A 22,237-nucleotide genomic window follows, 5' to 3' on the forward strand; every position below is an offset into this window, starting at 1 on the left:
ACCAGCTCCTGTGCCAGACAGCACACACCACCACTGTGCAGGTGATAACCAGCTCCTGTGCAAGATAGCACACACCACCACTGTGTGGGTGATAACCAGCTCCTGTGCCAGACAGCACACACCACCACTGTGCAGGTGATAACCAGCTCCTGTGCTAGACAGCACACACCACCACTGTGCAGGTGATAACCAGCTCCTGTGCTAGACAGCACACACCACCACTGTGCAGGTGATAACCAGCTCATGTGCTAGAGAGCACACACCACTGTGCAGGTGATAACCAGCTCCTGTGCTAGACAGCACACACCACCAATGTGCAGGTGATAACCAGCTCCTGTGCTAGACAGCACACACCACCACTGTATGGGTGATAACTAGCTCCTGTGCTAGACAGCACACACCACCACTGTGCAGGTGATAACCAGCTCCTGTGCTAGACAGCACACACCACCACTGTGCAGGTGATAACCAGCTCCTGTGCTAGACAACACACACCACCACTGTGCGGGTGATAACCAGCTCCTGTGCTATACAGCACACACCACCACTGTGCGGGTGATAACCAGCTCCTGTGCTAAACAACACACACCACCACTGTGTGGGTGATAACCAGCTCCTGTGCTAGACAGCACACACCACCACTGTGCAGGTGATAACCAGCTCCTGTGCTAGACAGCACACACCACCACTGTATGGGTGATAACTAGCTCCTGTGCTAGACAGCACACACCACCACTGTGCAGGTGATAACCAGCTCCTGTGCTAGACAACACACACCACCACTGTGCGGGTGATAACCAGCTCCTGTGCTAGACAACACACACCACCACTTTGCGGGTGATAACCAGCTCCTGTGCTAGACAGCACACCCCACCACTGTGTGGGTGATAACCATCTCCTGTGCTAGACAGCACACCCCACCACTCGGTGATAACCAGCTCCTGTGCTAGACAGCACACCCCACCACTGTGTGGGTGATAACCAGCTCCTGTGCTAGACAGTACACCCCACCACTCTGTAGATGATAACCAGCTCCTGTGCTAGACAGCACACACCAACACTGTGTGGGTGATAACCAGCTCCTGTGCTAGACAACACACACCACCACTGTGTGGGTGATAACCAGCTCCTGTGCTAGATAGCACACCCCACCACTGTGTGGGTGATAACCAGCTCCTGTGCTAGACAACACACACCACCACTGTGTGGGTGATAACCAGCTCCTGTGCTAGACAACACACACCACCACTGTGTGGGTGATAACCAGCTCCTGTGCTAGACAGCACACACCACCACTTGTGTGGGTGATAACCAGCTCCTGTGCTAGACAGCACACACCTCCACTGTGTGGGTGATAACCAGCTCCAGTGCTAGACAGCACACACCACTGTGCGGGTGATAACCAGCTCCTGTGCTAGACAGCACACACCACCACTGTGTAGGTGATAACCAGCTCCTGTGCTAGACAGCACACACCACCACTGTGTGGGTGATAACCAGCTCCTGTGCTACACAGCACACCCCACCACTGTGCAGGTGATAACCAGCTCCTGTGCTAGACAGCACACACACCACTGTGCGGGTGATAACCAGCTCCTGTGCTAGACACACACCACCACTGTGCGGGTGATAACCAGCTCCTGTGCTAGACAGCACACACCACCACTGTGCAGGTGATAACCAGCTCCTGTGCTAGACAACACACACTACCACTGTGCAGGTGATAACCAGCTCCTGTGCTAGACATCACACCCCACCACTGTGTGGGTGATAACCATCTCCTGTGCTAGACAGCACACACCACCACTGTGCAGGTGATAACCAGCTCCTGTGCTAGACAGCACACACCACCACTGTGCAGGTGATAAGCAGCTCCTGTGCTAGACAGCACACACCACCACTGTGTGGGTGATAACCAGCTCCTGTGCTAGACAGCACACAACACCACTGTGTGGATGATAACCAGCTCCTGTGCTAGACAGCACACACCACCACTGTGTGGGTGTTAACCAGCTCCTGTGCTAGACAACACACACCACCACTGTGTGGGTGATAACCAGCTCCTGTGCTAGATAACACACCCCACCACTGTGTGGGTGATAACCAGCTCCTGTGCTAGACAGCACACACCACCACTGTGTGGGTGATAACCAGCTCCTGTGCTAGACAACACAAACCACCACTGTGTGGGTGATAACCAGCTCCTGTGCTAGACAGCACACACCACCACTGTGTGGGTGATAACCAGCTCCTGTGCTAGACAGCACACACCACCACTGTGCAGGTGATAACCAGCTCCTGTGCTAGACAGCACACACCACCACTGTGCAGGTGATAAGCAGCTCCTGTGCTAGACAGCACACACCACCACTGTGTGGGTGATAACCAGCTCCTGTGCTAGACAGCACACAACACCACTGTACAGGTGATAACCAGCTCCTGTGCTAGACAGCACACACCACCACTGTGCAGGTGATAACCAGCTCCTGTGCTAGACAACACACACCACCACTGTGCAGGTGATAACCAGCTCCTGTGCTAGACAGCACACACCACTACTGTGCAGGTGATAACCAGCTCCTGTGCTAAACAACACACACCACCACTGTGCAGCTGATAACCAGCTCCTGTGCTAAACAGCACACACCACCACTGTGCAGGTGATAACTAGCTCCTGTGCTAGACAACACACACCACCACTATGTGGGTGATAACCAGCTCCTGTGCTAGACAGCACACACCACCGCTGTGTGGGTGATAACCAGCTCCTGTGCTAGACAACACACACCACCACTGTGCGGGTGATAACCAGCTCCTGTGCTAGACAGCACACAACACCACTGTGTGGGTGATAACCAGCTCCTGTGCTAGACAGCACACCCCACCACTGTGTGGGTGATAACCATCTCCTGTGCTAGACAGCACACCCCACCACTCGGTGATAACCAGCTCCTGTGCTAGACAGCACACCCCACCACTGTGTGGGTGATAACCAGCTCCTGTGCTAGACAGCACACCCCACCACTGTGTAGATGATAACCAGCTCCTGTGCTAGACAGCACACACCAACACTGTGTGGGTGATAACCAGCTCCTGTGCTAGACAACACACACCACCACTGGGTGATAACCAGCTCCTGTGCTAGATAGCACACCCCACCACTGTGTGGATGATAACCAGCTCCTGTGCTAGACAGCACACACCACCACTTGTGTGGGTGATAACCAGCTCCTGTGCTAGACAGCACACACAACCACTGTGCAGGTGATAACCAGCTCCTGTGCTAGACAGCACACACCTCCACTGTGCGGGTGATAACCCACTCCTGTGCTAGACAGCACACACCACTGTGCAGGTGATAACCAGCTCCTGTGCTAGACAGCACACACCACCACTATGCAGGTGATAACCAGCTCCTGTGCTAGACACCACACACCACCACTGTGTGGGTGATAACCAGCTCCTGTGCTAGACAGCACACACCACCACTGTGCAGGTGATAACCAGCTCCTGTGCTAGACAGCACACACCACCACTGTGCAGGTGATAACCAGCTCCTGTGCTAGACAGCACACACCACCACTGTGCAGGTGATAACCAGCTCCTGTGCTAGACAGCACACACCACCACTGTGTGGGTGATAACCAGCTCCTGTGCTAGACAGCACACCCCACCACTGTGCAGGTGATAACCAGCTCCTGTGCTAGACAGCACACACCACCACTGTGCAGGTGATAACCAGCTCCTGTGCTAGACAACACACACCACCACTGTGCGGGTGATAACCAGCTCCTGTGCTAGACAGCACACACCACCACTGTGCATGTGATAACCAGCTCCTGTGCTAGACAACACACGCCACCACTGTCCAGGTGATAACCAGCTCCTGTGCTAGACAGCACACACCACCACTGTGCAGGTGATAACCAGCTCCTGTGCTAGACAACACACACCACCACTGTGTGGGTGATAACCAGCTCCTGTGCTAGACAGCACACACCACCACTGTGCGGGTGATAACCAGCTCCTGTGCTAGACAGCACACCACCACTGTGTGGGTGATAACCATCTCCTGTGCTAGACAGCACACCCCACCACTGGGTGATAACCACCTCCTGTGCTAGACAGCACACCCCACCACTGTGTGGGTGATAGCCAGCTCCTGTGCTAGACAGCACACCCCACCACTGTGGATGATAACCAGCTCCTGTGCTAGACAGCACACACCACCACTGTGTGGGTGTTAACCAGCTCCTGTGCTAGACAACACACACCACCACTGTGTGGGTGATAACCAGCTCCTGTGCTAGATAACACACCCCACCACTGTGTGGGTGATAACCAGCTCCTGTGCTAGACAGCACACACCACCACTGTGTGGGTGATAACCAGCTCCTGTTCTAGACAACACACACCACCACTGTGTGGGTGATAACCAGCTCCTGTGCTAGACAGCACACCCCACCACTGGGTGATAACCAGCTCCTGTGCTAGACAGCACACACCACCACTGTGTGGGTGATAACCAGCTCCTGTGCTAGACAGCACACACCACCACTGTGCAGGTGATAACCAGCTCCTGTGCTAGACAGCACACACCACCACTGTGCAGGTGATAACCAGCTCCTGTGCTAGACAGCACACACCACCACTGTGCAGGTGATAACCAGCTCCTGTGCTAGACAGCACACACCACCACTGTGTGGGTGATAACCAGCTCCTGTGCTAGACAGCACACACCACCACTGTGCAGGTGATAACCAGATCCTGTGCTAGACAGCACACACCACCACTGTGCAGGTGATAACCAGGTCCTGTGCTAGACAACACACACCACCACTGTGCGGGTGATAACCAGCTCCTGTGCTAGACAGCACACACCACCACTGTGCAGGTGATAACCAGCTCCTGTGCTAAACAACACACACCACCACTGTGCAGGTGATAACCAGCTCCTGTGCTAGACAGCACACACCACCACTGTGCAGGTGATAACTAGCTCCTGTGCTAGACAACACACACCACCACTATGTGGGTGATAACCAGCTCCTGTGCTAGACAGCACACACCACCACTGTGCGGGTGATAACCAGCTCCTTTGCTAGACAGCACACACCACCGCTGTGTGGGTGATAACCAGCTCCTGTGCTAGACAACTCACACCACCACTGTGCGGGTGATAACCAGCTCCTGTGCTAGACAGCACACACCACCACTGTGTGGGTGATAACCATCTCCTGTGCTAGACAGCACACCCCACCACTCGGTGATAACCAGCTCCTGTGCTAGACAGCACACCCCACCACTGTGTGGGTGATAACCAGCTCCTGTGCTAGACAGCACACCCCACCAATGTGTAGATGATAACCAGCTCCTGTGCTAGACAGCATACACCAACACTGTGTGGGTGATAACCAGCTCCTGTGCTAGACAACACACACCACCACTGTGTGGGTGATAACCAGCTCCTGTGCTAGATAGCACACCCCACCACTGTGTGGGTGATAACCAGCTCCTGTGCTAGACAGCACACACCACCACTGTGTGGGTGATAACCAGCTCCTGTGCTAGACAACACACACCACCACTGTGTGGGTGATAACCAGCTCCTGTGCTAGACAGCACACACCACCACTTGTGTGGGTGATAACCAGCTCCTGTGCTAGACAGCACACACAACCACTGTGCAGGTGATAACCAGCTCCTGTGCTAGACAGCACACACCTCCACTGTGCAGGTGATAACCAGCTCCTGTGCTAGACAGCACACACCACTGTGTGGGTGATAACCAGCTCCTGTGCTAGACAGCACTCACCACCACTGTGTGGGTGATAACCAGCTCCTGTGCTAGACAGCACACACCACCACTGTGTGGGTGATAACCAGCTCCTGTGCTAGACAGCACTCACCACCACTGTGTGGGTGATAACCAGCTCCTGTGCTAGACAGCACACACCACCACTGTGTGGGTGATAACCAGCTCCTGTGCTAGACAGCACACCCCACCACTGTGCAGGTGATAACCAGCTCCTGTGCTAGACAGCACACACCACCACTGTGCAGGTGATAACCAGCTCCTGTGCTAGACAGCACACACCACCACTGTGCAGGTGATAACCAGCTCCTGTGCTAGACAACACACACCACCACTGTGTGGGTGATAACCAGCTCCTGTGCTTGACAGCACACACCACCACTGTGCGGGTGATAACCAGCTCCTGTGCTAGACAGCACACACCACCACTGTGTGGGTGATAACCAGCTCCTGTGCTAGACAACACACACCATCACTGTGCGGGTGATAACCAGCTCCTATGCTGGACAGCACACACCACCACTTTTCAAAAGACTCAACTTGCTAAATATATGAGACATACACTCTTATTATTGTGCCTACTACATATACAGAACTTTAAACTCCACTGCACTCCACTCCACTCCACTGCACTCCACTCCACACCACCACTGTGCAGGTGATAACCAGCTCCTGTGCTAGACAACACACACCACCACTGTGTGGGTGATAACCAGCTCCTGTGCTAGACAGCACACACCACCACTGTGCGGGTGATAACCAGCTCCTGTGCTAGACAGCACACACCACCACTGTGTGGGTGATAACCAGCTCCTGTGCTAGACAACACACACCATCACTGTGCGGGTGATAACCAGCTCCTGTGCTAGACAACACACACCACCACTGTGCAGGTGATAACCAGCTCCTGTGCTAGACAGCACACACCACCACTGTGCAGGTGATAACCAGCTCCTGTGCTAGACAACACACACCACCACTGTGTGGGTGATAACCAGCTCCTGTGCTAGACAGCACACACCACCACTGTGCGGGTGATAACCAGCTCCTGTGCTAGACAGCACACACCACCACTGTGTGGGTGATAACCAGCTCCTGTGCTAGACAACACACACCATCACTGTGTGGGTGATAACCAGCTTTTGTGCAAGACAGCACACCCCACCACTTTTGAAAAGACTCAACTCGCTAAATATATGAGACATACACTCTTATTATTGTGCCTACTACATATACAGAACTTTAAACTCCACTGTTGCCCCCACCCCCCCCCCTTAAAACTACTACTCGACAGTTACAACAGAATGTACAGTCACAATACAAGGCATAAGGCACTTTTCAACATCCCTCGAGTAAGACTTTCACTGTGCAAGAACGCTATGCACATAAAAGCCCCAAAGATCTGGAACTTGCTACCAGAACAGGTCAAGGCTCCCCAGACAGCTTACAAATTTAGGACTTTGCTAAATAATCATCTTATCTCACAATATTAACCAAATCAACCAAACATCTACTGACTAGTTTTATCATGTGGCCACCTGGCTTTTAATTCTACCAATCCATAAAATATTACCACCTGCACCATTACTTGTCAATTAGATTTTTAGTTTTAAGTATAATTACTGTGTACTATTATCTTATCTAGTTTTAATTAGTTACTATGTATTAGGATTAGTTTGCCCGAAATGCCTTGGCATGATAGTGGCTATCTTTGTACTTAGCAAATCAAAACTGTAATTACACATTGTAACCTTTACAAAGAAATAAACTTATTATTATTATTATATTAGACAGATTTCTTATATTCTGTTTAGTATAATATACAGTACACTAGTGTATAAACATTTAAAAACATACCAGAAATGTTATAAATGGTGCAAAGGTGACATTAAAACAACATCAAAGATGGTTGACACAAACCCACTACCGTTATAGTATGCTCCTCATTTACCGACGTGGTCATAGGAACACAACTCCGTCGTTAAGTGAGAAGCTGTACTATATGTATTACTGTTATTACTACTATTACTGGGGTTCCACAATGACAAATCACCTGAAGCCAATAATAACCCAACAAAAAGCTGTAGTGCAAATAATCACACAATCCACAGCTAGACAAAACCCCCTCCCCACTTTTCAAAGACCTAAACCTAACCTACTCACTATACAAAACATTCACTTGTACTACTGTGCCACCTACACTTTGACAGTTGCAATAGAACCCATGGACAATACTAGGCACAAAAATCTCTGACATTCCCTGTGTCAGGCTAAATGTTTTCAAAAACTCAGTGTACATAAAAGGACCCAAAATCTGCCAGAAATCTCCAAAACCACTGACTCAGCTATCATTTTTAAAACTACAGTTAGAAAATGCCTTATCTCCTTAACCTATCCTAGTCCATTATAATTTTTTTTTTTTTAACAAATCGGCCGTCTCCCACCGAGGCAGGGTGACCCAAAAACAAAGAAAATCCCCCAAAAGAAAATACTTTCATCATCATTCAACACTTTCACCTCATAATCACTGTTTTTGCAGAGGTGCTCAGAATACAACAGTTTAGAAATATATATGTATAAAGATACACAACATATCTCTCCAAACTGCCAATATCCCAAACCCCTCCTTTAAAGTGCAGGCATTGTACTTCCCATTTCCAGGACTCAAGTCCGGCTATATAAAATAACCAGTTTCTCTGAATCCCTTCACTAAATATTACCCTGCTCATACTCCAACAGCTGGTCAGGTCCCAAATACCATTCGTCTCCACTCACTCCTATCTAACACGCTCACGCACACTTGCTGGAAGTCCAAGCCCCTTGCCCACAAAACCTCCTTTACCCCCTCCCTCCAACCATTGCGAGGACAACCCCTACCCTGCCTTCCTTCCCCTACAGATTTATACGCTCTCCATGTCATTCTACGTACTTTGATCCATTCTCTCTAAATGACCAAACCACCTCAACAACACCTCTTCAGCTCTCTAACTAATACTTTTATTAACTCCACACCTTCTCCTAATTTCCACACTCCGAATTTTCTGCATAATATTTACACCACACATTGCCCTTAGACAGGACATCTCCACTGCCTCCAACCGCCTCCCCGCTGTAGCATTCATAATCCAAGCTTCACACCCATATAAGAGTGTTGGTACCACTATACTTTCATACATTCCCTTCTTTGCCTCCATAGAAGTAAAAACTATACATACATGCATTTGCTTAATATCATGAACTTAGTTACAACATTATAATTAACATATATGTACTTAATTGCAATATCTGTAATCCTCTCAAATGTTAATCATTCCATTGTGTCCACCTTAGGTTAATAATAAAAACTGTAATTCTTCTCTACCAAATTTACTAAAGCCATATAGCATGAACTAATAGACTAGTCAGTTTTCTTGTGTTCATTCTAACTCACACAATGACCATATGTACAGTTACTGCACTGTTATTGCCTTATTAATTTTAAGTTAGTCTTAAGTTTGTCCGTAATGCTCTGCATATAAAGGGGCTTTTGGCATGTACACTCAATTGTAATACTCCTTTGTACAAACATGTATCATGCTAAAATGAAATTACATATTATTATTATTATTATTATTATTATTAATTTTCATTATTCCTCAGGGAAAAAATTCATTCAGTACTCGAACAGATTCAATCAATCAATCAAAGTTTATTCTCTATAAGGATTACAATGCGGGGTTTACAGATTTTGGTTATTGTGTGGGTTTACATGAAATAAAATACTAATTACAGAGGGGGCCACTAGAACACCTAGCAAGGCTAGGCATTTCAGGCAAACTTAGATTAATTCTTAACCCTAAATTATTACAAATTGTGGAGTAAGTTGACTAAATACTAGTTTGTGAGTTTAGCAATGTGAATGCTTTTGTTATGGCACAATACATAGTTTTTATATTGGAGTATCACAGGCAAATTTGTGACTAGTTAGGAATCATTATTTTAAGATTAAGATACGTATTTCTGTGCTTATAGTCAAATGAGTGAGTGAGTGAGTGTAAGTGTGAACCACCAGGTGGTTTTTATGTAGTTAGTTGACAGTGTGTATCAGGGAGATAAGATGTTTTCTAACGGTAGTTTTGAAGGTGATGAATGTGTCTGCAGTTCTAGAGTTTTCAGGTAGGGTGTTCCAGATTTTAGGGCCTTTGGCATACATTGAATTTTTTGTATAGATTTAGTCGGACACGGGGAATGGCACTCGATTGGCACTCGAACAGCCTTCTGCAACGAATTAAGTTCTAGTATCGAAGTACTACAGTAATAATAATACATAAAATATGTATTTGTTTCTACAAATGTGTAATATGACTTATACAGACCTAGCTAACATCAGTGATATACCATTTAGAAAGCAAGAGAAAGCTGGTAGGTCTACATATGAAAGAATGGGTCTATGTGGTCAGTGTGTGCAGTATAAAAAAACCCTACAGCACATAGTGCGTAATGAGAAAAAAAAACTTTGACCGTGTTTTTGGATTAAAACAGCGAGTTTGCACTGTATTTTCATATGGTATTTATGGTTGTATTCTAGTTTTCCTGGTCTCATTTTATAGAATGGAAGACATATTACAGAAATTGAGATGATTTTGAATGATTTCACAATGAAAAGTACCTTGAAATTGAGCTCAAAGTAGCAGAAATGTTCGATTTTTACCAAAGTTCAAAAGTAAACAAATCATGCCAAGCATCCAATACACGTCAACTGGTGAGTCTAATATTCTTTTACAAGCGTGCTGATATTATTTATACCATTTCTAAACTAATGCAGTAGTCTGCATAACAGTAAATCTTCTATTTTTTTGAGAATAAAAATTCAAAGTGGAAAGCAAAAGAAATGTAAGAGGGGCATGGGGACGTGACTAATGAACAGAAAACTTGTTATTTTAGTACCAGGAATGTCTGTCTTGTTTATTCTGGACCCTATTTGGAAATTGGCATCTTCTGAAATTTGTGTGAAATTGGCAAAATTGCCAGTTTCTAACCACTTTATTGGATAGTTGAAATTGGTAAATTGGTGGTTTCTTGTACTCATTCGATAGACAAAATGGAGCTCTAGCAAAATAAATATTATTTTTGTCGACTAGTACTCAGGAATTGGCCGAAAATAAGGCTCAAAGTGGGCGAAATCGCCGATTCGTAAATATCGCCAAGGTCACTAACTTTGCAAGAGTGTAATTCTGTAAGTTTTCCATCAAACTTCGTTCTTTTGGTGTCATTACCATCGGAAAAAGATTCTCTATGATTTCATAAGTAAATTTTTTTTTTTTTTTTTTCGAAAAATTTTCGACTCGAGGAGACACCTCAGGATTTGGGGTTTTGAGAGTCAAGGGGTTAAAAGGCTCTGGTTATGCAGAGCATTATGGGCAAACTTAAGCTTAACTTAAGTTTAAAAGGATGATAAACAGTTTACTCATACGCACATACTGATATGCATACAGTGACATTAAAGATGTACACAGACAAACTTATTATAAGTGAATATAACAGTTATAAATACTTTAAGTAGATAAAAGCTATGCTTAGTACATTGCAATAATTTTCTTAAACTCCACTGAAACAACTTCTCAGGTACAGTTTCTAATACAGTACAATAATTCAGATTCAAGATGGATGGAGAATTGCTGAAAAGCTTTGTACAGTGGTACCTTGACTTATGAGTGCCCCAACTTACAAGTTTTTCCAAGTTACGAGCTGTCACTCAGTCGATTTTATGCTTTGAGTTGCGAGCCAAAATCCGAGTTACGAGTGAGCTTCAGATACCCCGCCACTAGTTGGCGGTGTATCTGACATCAAATCCAACTCTGTACCCAGAGGAATGGCAGGTACTTCATCCCATCCCACATGCTCTTCCTAGACATAACTGGAAGGATAATACTCCCACACTAATCCCAGATTGTAGTGAGGCACCTCGTCCCTTGTTTGGTTCTTGTATAAATCCGGGGAAGAGGTAACCTCCATTTCAACACAGAGTTTTTCCAGAAACATAAAGGAAGGCCTCCATGATATTTACCTTCCTCATGGAGGTTCCTTCAGTGGGTGGAGTAGTGAGGGTGGTGGGTGTAGTAGAGGTGGTGGTGGGTGGAATAGTGAGGGTGGTGGGTGGAGTAGTGATAATAGTGGGTGGAGTAGTGATAGTGGTGGGTGGAGTAACGATAGTGGTGGGTGGAGTAGTGATAGTGGTGGGTGGAATAGTGATCATAGTGGGTGGAGTAGTGATAGTGGTGGGTAGAGTAGTGAAGGTGGTGGGTGGAGTAGTGAAGAGTGTAGCAGGTAAGTTAAGTGATTAAGCCTATCTCCTCTGCCTATCTTTTCCAGCCTCCACCTCTGCCAGTATCTTCCGTTAGCCCAAGTCGTCTGATCTCCAAGGTAAATACACTTTATAAACCCAGTTTATTTATTTACATTCTCTTTTATTATGATTTATACAATATTTCTTATTTATAAATATATTTTTCTTATTTAAAAGCCTGTAACAAAAAAATTGGGGTGGTGTTTTGGGGGCTGGAACAGATTAACGGCATTTAAATTAATTTGAATGAGGAAAATTGATTTGATATACAAGCAAATTGAGTTATGAGCTCAGTCATGGAACAAATTAAACTTGTAAGTCAAGGTACCACTGTACAGCATTTGTTAGGCCAAAACTGGATTATGCAGTTGCTGTAGTTTACTAACCCCTAAAAAATATGTGGATTAGAGAGACAAAAGCTTCAATATGGATCCTACTGACTGTACTTTTAACAGAGATAACAAGAAACTAGAAATGTTAATTAAGAAAAAAAATGAATGAATTGTTGGGAAATTTTTCTTTACAAATAGGCCAGTGAAAGAATGGACTATACTGAAAGTAGTTGTAACTACATCCATTGAAAATTTATAAAAAGTTTATGATGAACATATTAATGAAGATGAGTCACCACAATCATATTTCTACTCCTGTAGCTACAAATAGTTAATTATGCCACTGTTTTCCGTGTAATGATCTTTTCCACTGACTTGTTGGCTAACACTGTGTGGCTCACTGATTAGCTATCATTCAACTTCATAGCAGCAGCTGACAATTCCCACAGCAGCAGGCTTCTCTCTACTCTTCTGTATCTACCTGCCTCTGCTGCCTGCCTTAAGATGTCCTTCTGGCATTGAGTATATTTAAAAATATCTTAACAAATTCTAAAGCAGATCTATGAGCATTGTACAAATACCAATTATTGCAACTCTCTTTAACAAATCCATTGAATCATCTACCTTCCCAACAATCCTCAAAATAGCGAGGGTCACTCCGATTCACAAAGGAGGTGACCAAGCTGACTTGAATAACTATAGACCAATATCTAACTTACCACTGCTCTTTAAAATCTTTGAAAAATTAATTCATGGATGGATCTATTCCTACCTCATCTCACAACATATTAAACCCTTGTCAGTTTGGATTCAGGAATAATAAAAGCACGAATGATGCTATCATACACATGCTACAACTAATATATACCGCACTCGAGAAGAAAGAAGTCCTGCTGGGCATTTTCATTGATTTACGTAAAGCTTTTGATACAGTCAACCATGAACTGCTGTACTCCAAATTAATGCACTGTGGCATCAGAGGCCACTCCCTCAACTACCTAAAATCATACCTTAGTAACAGAACACAATATGTGTATGCAAATGATGCAAACTCATCCACCCAACCAATCACAGTAGGAGTCCCACAAGGAAGCGTCCTTGGACCACTCCTCTTTCTCATCTACATCAATGATCTACTGAATGCATCACAGCAACTCAAGCCCATATTATTTGCAGATGACACTACATATGTCTTTTTCCACCCAAACCCAGTCATACTAGCAAACACAGTCAATGCCGAATTGCAGAAAATATCTGACTGGATGATGAGTAATAAACTTACCCTGAAAATTGATAAAACCTATCTCATTCAGTTTGGAAACAAAGCTGCAAATGATCTAATTAACATAATGCTAAATGGATCATCAGTCACAAGACTCTCAGAGGGAAAATTCCTAGGTATCCGCCTTGACAGTAGCCTTAAATTCCGGACACACATACAACAAATCACCAAGAAAATCTCCAAGACTGTAGGCATACTATCAAAGATAAGGTACTACGTTCCACAGTCAGCTCTCCTGGCACTGTACCATTCACTCATATACCCTTATCTTACATATGGAATTTGTGCATGGGGATCAACAACATCCAATCACCTAAAACCCCTAATAACCCAGCAAAAGGCAGCAGTAAGAATGATAACAAATTTCCACTCCCGCCAGCATACTCTGCCAATTTTCAAAAGTCTGAATCTGCTCACCATTAAGAACATCCATACTTATTCATGTGCCTACCACATACACAGAACAATTCACGCAAATATAAACCCTCCACTCAAACTTCTCCTCACCAACCTAAACAGGACACATGACCACAACACAAGACACAGATCTCTTTTTGATATACCTCGTGTCCATATCACACTGTGTAAAAACTCTATGCACATAAAGGGCCCCAAAATATGTAATTCATTACCAGAAGATATTAAAGTAACCCAGTCTGAAAATCAATTTAAGACTCTTCTCAAAAGCCACTTAATCACCCTAGACTAAACGCTTAATACAGTGGACCCCCGCTTTACGATCAGCTCCCAATGCGACCAATTATGTAAGCGTATTTATGTAAGTGCGTTTGTACATGTATGTTTGGGGGTCTGAAATGGACTAATCTAATTCACAATATTCCTTATGGGAACAAATTCGTTCACTAACGGCACCTGAACATACTTCTGGAATGAAATAATATCGTAAGCCGGGGGTCCACTGTACTCAGTACACACATACTCACTTATGTACTCCCACATCATAACTTCAACAATCACTTTGAACCTTTTATCCATTGTTGACAGGAATATAAATGAATCATTGTTTTCACAAAAAGCATTTTAGAATATATGAATATATCTTTTGTCTTATACAAATCTGATTCACTTATAATTAATAATCTACTGTACAACTATGAAATAATTACTATCCTACTGTACAACTATGATATAATCCTTAGTGTTAAGTAGTCTGTAAGTCAATAATGTTAAGTTGACCCATAATGCCTAGGCATAATAGAGGCTCTCTTTGTATTGCAACCCACTATTGTAAATAGAAACTTTCAATTTACTGTTTGCAAAGACATAAAATAAATGAATAAATAAACATAATTTCTTTTCTGCCATATACAGGTAATGTAGTTTATATATAATAAAATATGTCAGGCACAAAAGAAAGCCACTAGTATGATGCACATTTTGACCAGATTAATCCTTATGGTTAAAGACTACTTAAGAGCTAGATACTGTATAGATTATTAAGTGGGAGCTTTTAAATGTACAAAATGAGGTTGATAGATGAACAATAGCACAATTTTAAGTATACATTAATTCTTCAAACTGATTCAGTGATCTCCAGTTAAGCAGGCTTTCGTAAGCAGTTTCAAACTGACTCTATGACTTTATGACTTTAGTTTATGAAACAATTGAAAGAGATGAAGATACAGGAAGTTGATTAGTTTTGGTACAAATAAAATGCAACAAGATGGGTGCTAAATTTTCTGTGGAAATTTGAGGAAGACTGGCGCTAAGTGCATGATACATGTGACAACAATAAATCACTTCTAGTAAGTGGTGAACATATTTATTGTAGGAAATCTGAATAAATGAAGAATGGGTATATGTACAGTAGGGCCCCACTTACATGGCAAGTAGGTTCCAGGCTATCGCTGTAAAGCGGAAATCACCGTAAAGTGGAACACTTTTTTTTCTACTTATAAATGCACAACAGGTTTACACTAACATATAAGTTAGCAATATAACTAAGCATTAAAAAACACAATAAAAAGTAAAACACACCCACAGTACACTTGTTGCTTACCTTAAAAGTAACCCTTTGACTGTTTTGGTAGCACGTATACTGTATACAGGTCTCCCTCAACATTCACGAGGGTTAGGGGATCAAGAGCCTCGCGAATGTTGAAAAACCGTGAATGTTTGGTGCCCCAATATATTGTAGGGAAATATATTACAATAGTGCTTCCTTAACTTGTTGAACCATGAATAATCATAAAATACATGAAAACGTCGTAAATTGTACTAAATATATACATGTTACGCTTTAATAATGTATGTTATTTAATAACATGTATGTTAACAACATGTATGTTATTAAATAACACAGACTCCACCACTGCGAGTCCCTACTACCCTTCCTCCGACCCCCGCAACTGGCAGCCAGCCCTCCCACCACTCAGTGTGGTGAGTGTTTTGTTTGTTCATTATTTGCTATTAAACTACAGAATAAATAATGTAAACTCATCCATGACTGCATATTGGAATGGCTATTAGGAAAGGTATTAGACGGTGACATCATGTATTTACTCTTGAACACTGCAAAGAATCGAACATTTCTGCTATTGCTAATAATAACAATACTGTATGTATGTAATGTTCGATTCTTTGCAGTGTTCAAGAGTAAACACACTTTGGGGAGAGTGCTGGGGAGCTGGGGAGCGTGCTGGGGTGTTGGGAGAGTGCTGGGGTGCTGGAGAGTGTGCTGGGGTGTTGGGAAGAGTGCTGGCGTGTTGTGGAGGGTACTAGGGAGAGTGGTGGGGTGTTGGGGAGAGTGCTGGGGTGTTGTGGAGGGTACTAGGGAGAGTGCTGGGGTGTTGGGGAGAGTGCTGGGGTGTTGTGGAGTGTTGGGGTGTTGGAGAGTGCTGGGATGTTGGTGAGTGCTGGGATGTTGGTGAGAGTGCTGGGGTGTTGGTGAGAGTGCTTGCATGTTGGGGAGAGTGCTGGGGTGTTGGGGAAAGTGCTGGGGTGTTGAGGAGAGTGCTGGGGAGCTGGGGAGAGTGCTGGGGTGTTGAAGCTGGGGAGAGTGCTGGGATGTTGGGAAGAGTACTGGGGTGTTGGGAAAAGTGCTGGCGTGTTGTGGAGGGTGCTATGGAGAGTGCTGGAGTGTTGGGAGAGTGCTGGTGAGAGAGCTGAGGTGTTGTGGAGAGTGCTGAGGATCTGTGGAAAGTGCTGGGGGTGTTGGTGAGAGTGCTAGGGAGAATGCTGGGGAGAGAGCCGAGATGCTGGGTGCTTGGGAGAGTGCTGGGGTGTTGGGAAGAGTGCTAGGGTGCTGGGTAGAGTGCTTGGGTGTTGGGGAGAGTGCTGGGGTGCTGGGGAGAATTCTGGGGTGTTGGGGGAGTGCTGGGGAGAGCGCTGGGGTGCTGGGGAGAATTCTGGGGTGTTGGAGAGTGCTGGGATGCTGGGGAGAGCGCTGGGGTGCCAGGGAGAGTGCTGGGGTGTTGGGAGAGTGCTGGGGTACTGGAGAGAGTGCTGGGGTGTTGGGAAGAGTGCTCGGGTGTTGGGAAGAGTGCTGGCGTGTTGTGGAGGGTACTAGGGAGAGTGATGGGATGTTGGGGAGAGTGCTGGGGTGTTGGGGGAGAGTGCTGGGGTGTTGGGGAGAGTGCTGGGGTGTTGTGGAGTGTTGGGGTGTTGGAGAGTGCTGGGGTGTTGGTGAGAGTGCTTGCATGTTGGGGAGAGTGCTGGGGTGTTGGGGAAAGTGCTGGGGTGTTGAGGAGAGTGCTGGGGAGAGTGCTGGGATGTTGGGAAGAGTACTGGGGTGTTGGGAAAAGTGCTGGCGTGTTGTGGAGGGTGCTATGGAGAGTGCTAGGGTGTTGGGGAGAGCGCTGGGGTGCTGGGGAGAGTGCTGAGGTGTTGTGGAGACTGCTGGGGTGCTGGGGAGAGTGCTGAGGAGCTGCGGAGAGTGCTGGGAGTGTTGGTGAGAGTGCTAGGGAGAATGCTGGGGAGAGTGCTGGGATGCTTGGGAGAGTGCTAGGGTGCTGGGTAGAGTGCTAGGGTGCTGGGTAGAGTGCTGGGGTGCTGGGGAGAGTTCTGGGGTGTTGGGGAGTGCAGGGGAGAGCACTGGGGAGAATTCTGGGGTGCTGGGGAGAGCGCTGGGGTGCCAGGGAGAGTGCTGGGGTGTTTGGGAGAGTGCTGGGGTGCTGGGGAGAGTGCTGAGGTGTTGGGAGAGTGCTGAGGTGTTGGGAGAGTGCTGGGGTGTTGGGGAGAGTGTTGGGGTGCTGGTAAGAGTGCTGGGATGTAGGGGAGAGTGCTGGGGTGTTGGGGAGAGTGCTGGGGAGAGTGCTGGGGTGCCGGGGAGAGGTGAGGTTTCAGTGTCCACTGTACAAGAATGTTGTAGTGACTACTGACCTGTTTGCAAAATTAATGTGGGAAAGTTTATTCTCCATTATTATGGTTTACAGTACATACTTATTGTTTTACAAACTTCAGTAGCTGTAATTTCTTCCTGCTGTACTATGACAAACTTGAGTAACTGTAATTTCTTTCTACAGATCTATACAAACTTCAGTAGCTGGTTGAGGATACCCTGTTTCATGGATGTGGCATGCAAAGAGTACGTAACCTTTATTCGGCGCATGGACACACCCTCATTTACAGGCTATCTCCCCCAACCAGCGAACCAGGTTGCTAAGAGTTGATGATGGGGCCCCATCGTTCAACTAGTGACCAGGTTCTAGCCAATAAGAAGGTGGGATTGGCAATCGCAGAGGTTATGTGGATACCGCTCTCCTGTCTGCCCTTGTCATTCCCATTCTAGAGCTGGTTGAAGCACGGTCTGCTATCTTGTGGCTTCTATTTCTGCCTTGCTTACTGTGGAGTGCACTATATTTATCACTGTACATAGTGTACATATTGCTGTTATAATTGGTGAAGGATAATATAAGTCTAAACTTTTTCTACTGTGTTTATTTGCTCCCATTACACCTGGGATAACAGGCCATTTGAAATCCTAGGTTGTAATAATGGATGTGCTGAGTCAGTGGCATGGGTTCCAACCTGGGCTGTTGTTGGTACCGCATAGCACCACCACCTATTGATGCATGAGATCTATCCATCCCAGCTGTAGCCACATCGTCATCGCTTTTACTGTCTGTTCTGGCGTAGGGTCACAGGATGTACTCGATCCACTCGGAATTGCACGTGGCACACTACCAGACCACATGCAGCGTCGTATGACTGATGCTTCACCAGTGAATATTCTTCCTTGCAGTCACTACTCGAATGGTCATCAAGAGCAAGAAAATCAAAATCCACGTCTTTGTCATCACTATTACTCAGACCTGAGGCCCGACCACAGGAAAATGCGAGCTTATGCTTATGGCAAGTGCAACTGAACGTGACCCAGATGGACCAGCACCAGAGGTGGAAGGTTGAGGGTTGTCAAGGCTTTGGTCGCTATTTTCGATATCCCGAGTATTACTGCTTTCGGTCACAGTTTGTTCGAAATCATAGGATTCATCTTCGGATCATTTTCTTGTTAGAACTGTCACTTGGGAAGAGGGAGGAGATTCCCAGTTTGACAGGGATTGAGGGTTTTCCTACCACGAGGTGTGGCGAACAATGGGTACCGAGATGGCGTTCCCACAGTGCACTGCAAGTGCCCTGATTTTTTGTTTACTGCATACACTGACCATGCAGACCTTCTCTAGTATGTAGGCTTATGAGCCTTTTTATGCTAAATTTGAAGCCTCTAGAATTTTTTGCATAAGTACTATGGCACAGACAGTGAGTGATTTCAAAGGAATAGTACTATGGCACAGTCAGCAAAAGGGTTCAGCTAATTGTGTAGGTCTTGAAATCTGAATGGAAAAATGAGACCAGTAGCAAGATGTATTATTAGTGCTGTTGGGGTACCAGGGTACTAGTGATGAAGTGCCTGGGTACTAGCAATACTGAGGTGTTTTTTAGGATGGTTTTTGCAGTTTTATTGGCTTTGATGCTATCAGTTGATAGAGGGCAGCCTTACTACTGTTGCACTGAAGACATAATTTTAAATTTGGTATAAATATATTTTTACTTTTGTAAATAAATTATCATTTTCATTACAGGATTGCGTGGAGAAGTGAGGACCTATGGAGGTGACTGCTTGGTTAAACAACATGAGTATATGGTCAAGAACAATGGCAGGGAGGTTAATGCAAGGAACTGAACCTGTCATGAACCAGGCAGTGGTGCTGTATTGCCTGCACTTCCTGGTTTCAACTTAACCTTTATCCTTTTATACTCTGGGCTCTTAAACCAAGGAATTAGAACTAACCACTTCACTTGGATTGAACCCTTAATAAAAGGTGTTTGTCTTGAGCTAAGGAATTGGAGCTCACCTCTTTTTATTTTTCCTTGTGATTATTGCCTTCCAGTCCCATAAGGCACTGTATAACCTTTAGAAGTTTAGCTCCCATCCCGATAATGTAGTCCCCATTGGGTTTCCCTTCTCTTTTTCCCCCCTCTTCCTTTCTCAATTCCTCTTAACCTTCACATTCCTATCCTTGCCCATCCTAATATAGGTGGAGTTGTGGAGGGACAAGCATGTAAGTCTGTGAGAGAGCACCTCACAGAGTGGAATAAGCCTGCAAGCATGTTTCCTACTGGTTCCCCAATGGTTTACCCTTGGGGGTTTCTCAAAGGGGGGTAGACCTCTCGCCTACCTTGAGGGTCTAGTAAGTGGCTGGTGGGGGGAATGAGTCCTCACCTGACAAGCCTGACTGACACTCTCTTCATAATGCTTGGGGATGACCTACTTTGTTAGCAGAAAAGCAGCAGCAGCACAGCGATTCTCACAGCATGTAAGACTGCTACTGGATGTTACTGGGCAACCAGAAGACCACTAATGGCCTGTAATCTTGCCCTCTCAACCATCCTAAGTCATTCCATATACCTTACCTCTGATCAACCTGTAATCCTCCTACCTGCACACCCATCCTAAGTCATTCCATATATTTTCTCTCTGATCTTTTCCTCATATTTTCTTACCCTCATCTCTTTCTCTCTCCTTAATAACTCTCACTCTTGTTTCTTCCTCTCTCTCTACCAACTCTCACCCTTGTCTCTTCCTCTCTCTCTACCAACTCTCACCCTTGTCTCTTCCTCTCTCTTTACCAACTCTCACCCTTGTCTCTTCCTCTCTCTTTACCAACTCTCACCCTTGTCTCTTCCTCTCTCTTTACCAACTCTCACCCTTGTCTCTTCCTCTCTCTTTACCAACTCTCACCCTTGTCTCTTCCTCTCTCTTTACCAACTCTCACCCTTGTCTCTTCCTCTCTCTTTACCAACTCTCACCTTTGTCTCTTCCTCTCTCTTTACCAACTCTCACCCTTGTCTCTTCCTCTCTCTTTACCAACTCTCACCCTTGTCTCTTCCTCTCTCTTTACCAACTCTCACCCTTGTCTCTTCCTCTCTCTTTACCAACTCTCACCTTTGTCTCTTCCTCTCTCTTTACCAAGTCTCACCTTTGTCTCTTCCTCGCTTCTTACCAACTCTGACCCTCATTTCTTCCCTGTGAGCAGTAGAATTTGAATGTTTTTAAGAGAAATGCTGTGAATAGACTTTTGTGATTAAATTCTAATTTTCATTACAGGCTTGTATGGACAAGAAGTGAGGATCCAGAGAGGTGACTGCATAGTAAAAAAAAAAAAGCACTTCAGTGCATAGTCAGAAAAAAAGGAAAGTAGGTTCTTGAACCTCTTGTGTCCAGATGCCGTCATCTGAAGTGTCCAAGAATCTTCAAAAAAAAAATTTCTGTTTTTCTTAGAAAATGGAAATCTTTTTCTGAAGGTAATAAAACGAAAAGCACAAAAGCTTTTGTTAAATTGGTGGAATTATGCTTTTGCAAATTTTGCTGTGTCATCATATTTACATACCAATTTTGCCCACTTTGAGCCCTATGTGAAGCCAGTTACATAGTTCCAGTCAACCAAATTCTTAGTTATCTTGCTAATGTCTTCCATTTTATTGATTGCCCCCAAGAAACTGCCCAATCAACTACTTCAACTCTCCAATAAATTTATCATAAATTGATAAATTAGCCAATTTCACACAAATTTCAATGTAAGTTCCAGAATAAACATTGCAGGCATTCGGTTGCTGCTTATCCGAATGTGCCGAGCTCGTGTAGTACAACAGCACAGTCCCAGAGCTCAAACATATAGTACTATGGCATAGACATGAAAAGTGATAATGAAAGATGTCTTGAACCAAGGAACTGGAGCTTGATCCTTGTTTTCCTTGGTTCAAATGTGAATGTTGCCTTCCATTCCCATAAGGCATTGTATAACTCTTAGGAGTTTAGCTCCCATCCTGATAATGTAGTACCCATTGGGTTTCCTCTCTTTTTCCCTCTTCCTTTCTGTATCCTTCCTTACCCATCCTAATACAGGTGGAGTTGTGGACAGGGACAAACATGTAAGTCTGTGAGAGGCAGCATATCAGGGAGTGGAATAAGCCCGCAAACATGTCCCCTACTGGTTCCCCAGTGGGTTACCCCTGGGGGTTTC

General features: G+C 45.1%; 1 protein-coding gene across 2 annotated transcripts in view; it reads left to right on the forward strand.

Moving 5' to 3' along the window:
- LOC128689736 (SAC3 domain-containing protein 1) overlaps nucleotides 1-22,237 on the forward strand; it is a 126,738-nt gene that overhangs the window by 101,131 nt on the left and 3,370 nt on the right. The window contains exons 9-10 of one of the 2 annotated variants that reach the window (XR_011392327.1): nucleotides 19,796-20,035; nucleotides 21,322-21,518. Coding sequence is in view for 1 of the 2 variants with exons in the window: in XM_070087654.1 (XP_069943755.1) it covers nucleotides 19,796-19,813 (18 nt within the window). In the remaining variant the exon portion in view is untranslated. Of the gene's footprint in view, nucleotides 1-19,795; nucleotides 20,797-21,321; nucleotides 21,519-22,237 lie in introns of those variants that run through there. The other variant, XM_070087654.1, reaches the window with a different exon arrangement.

The sequence above is a fragment of the Cherax quadricarinatus genome, chromosome 22 (assembly GCF_038502225.1).
Source record: "Cherax quadricarinatus isolate ZL_2023a chromosome 22, ASM3850222v1, whole genome shotgun sequence".
In the NCBI taxonomy this organism is placed as follows: Eukaryota; Metazoa; Arthropoda; class Malacostraca; order Decapoda; family Parastacidae; genus Cherax; species Cherax quadricarinatus.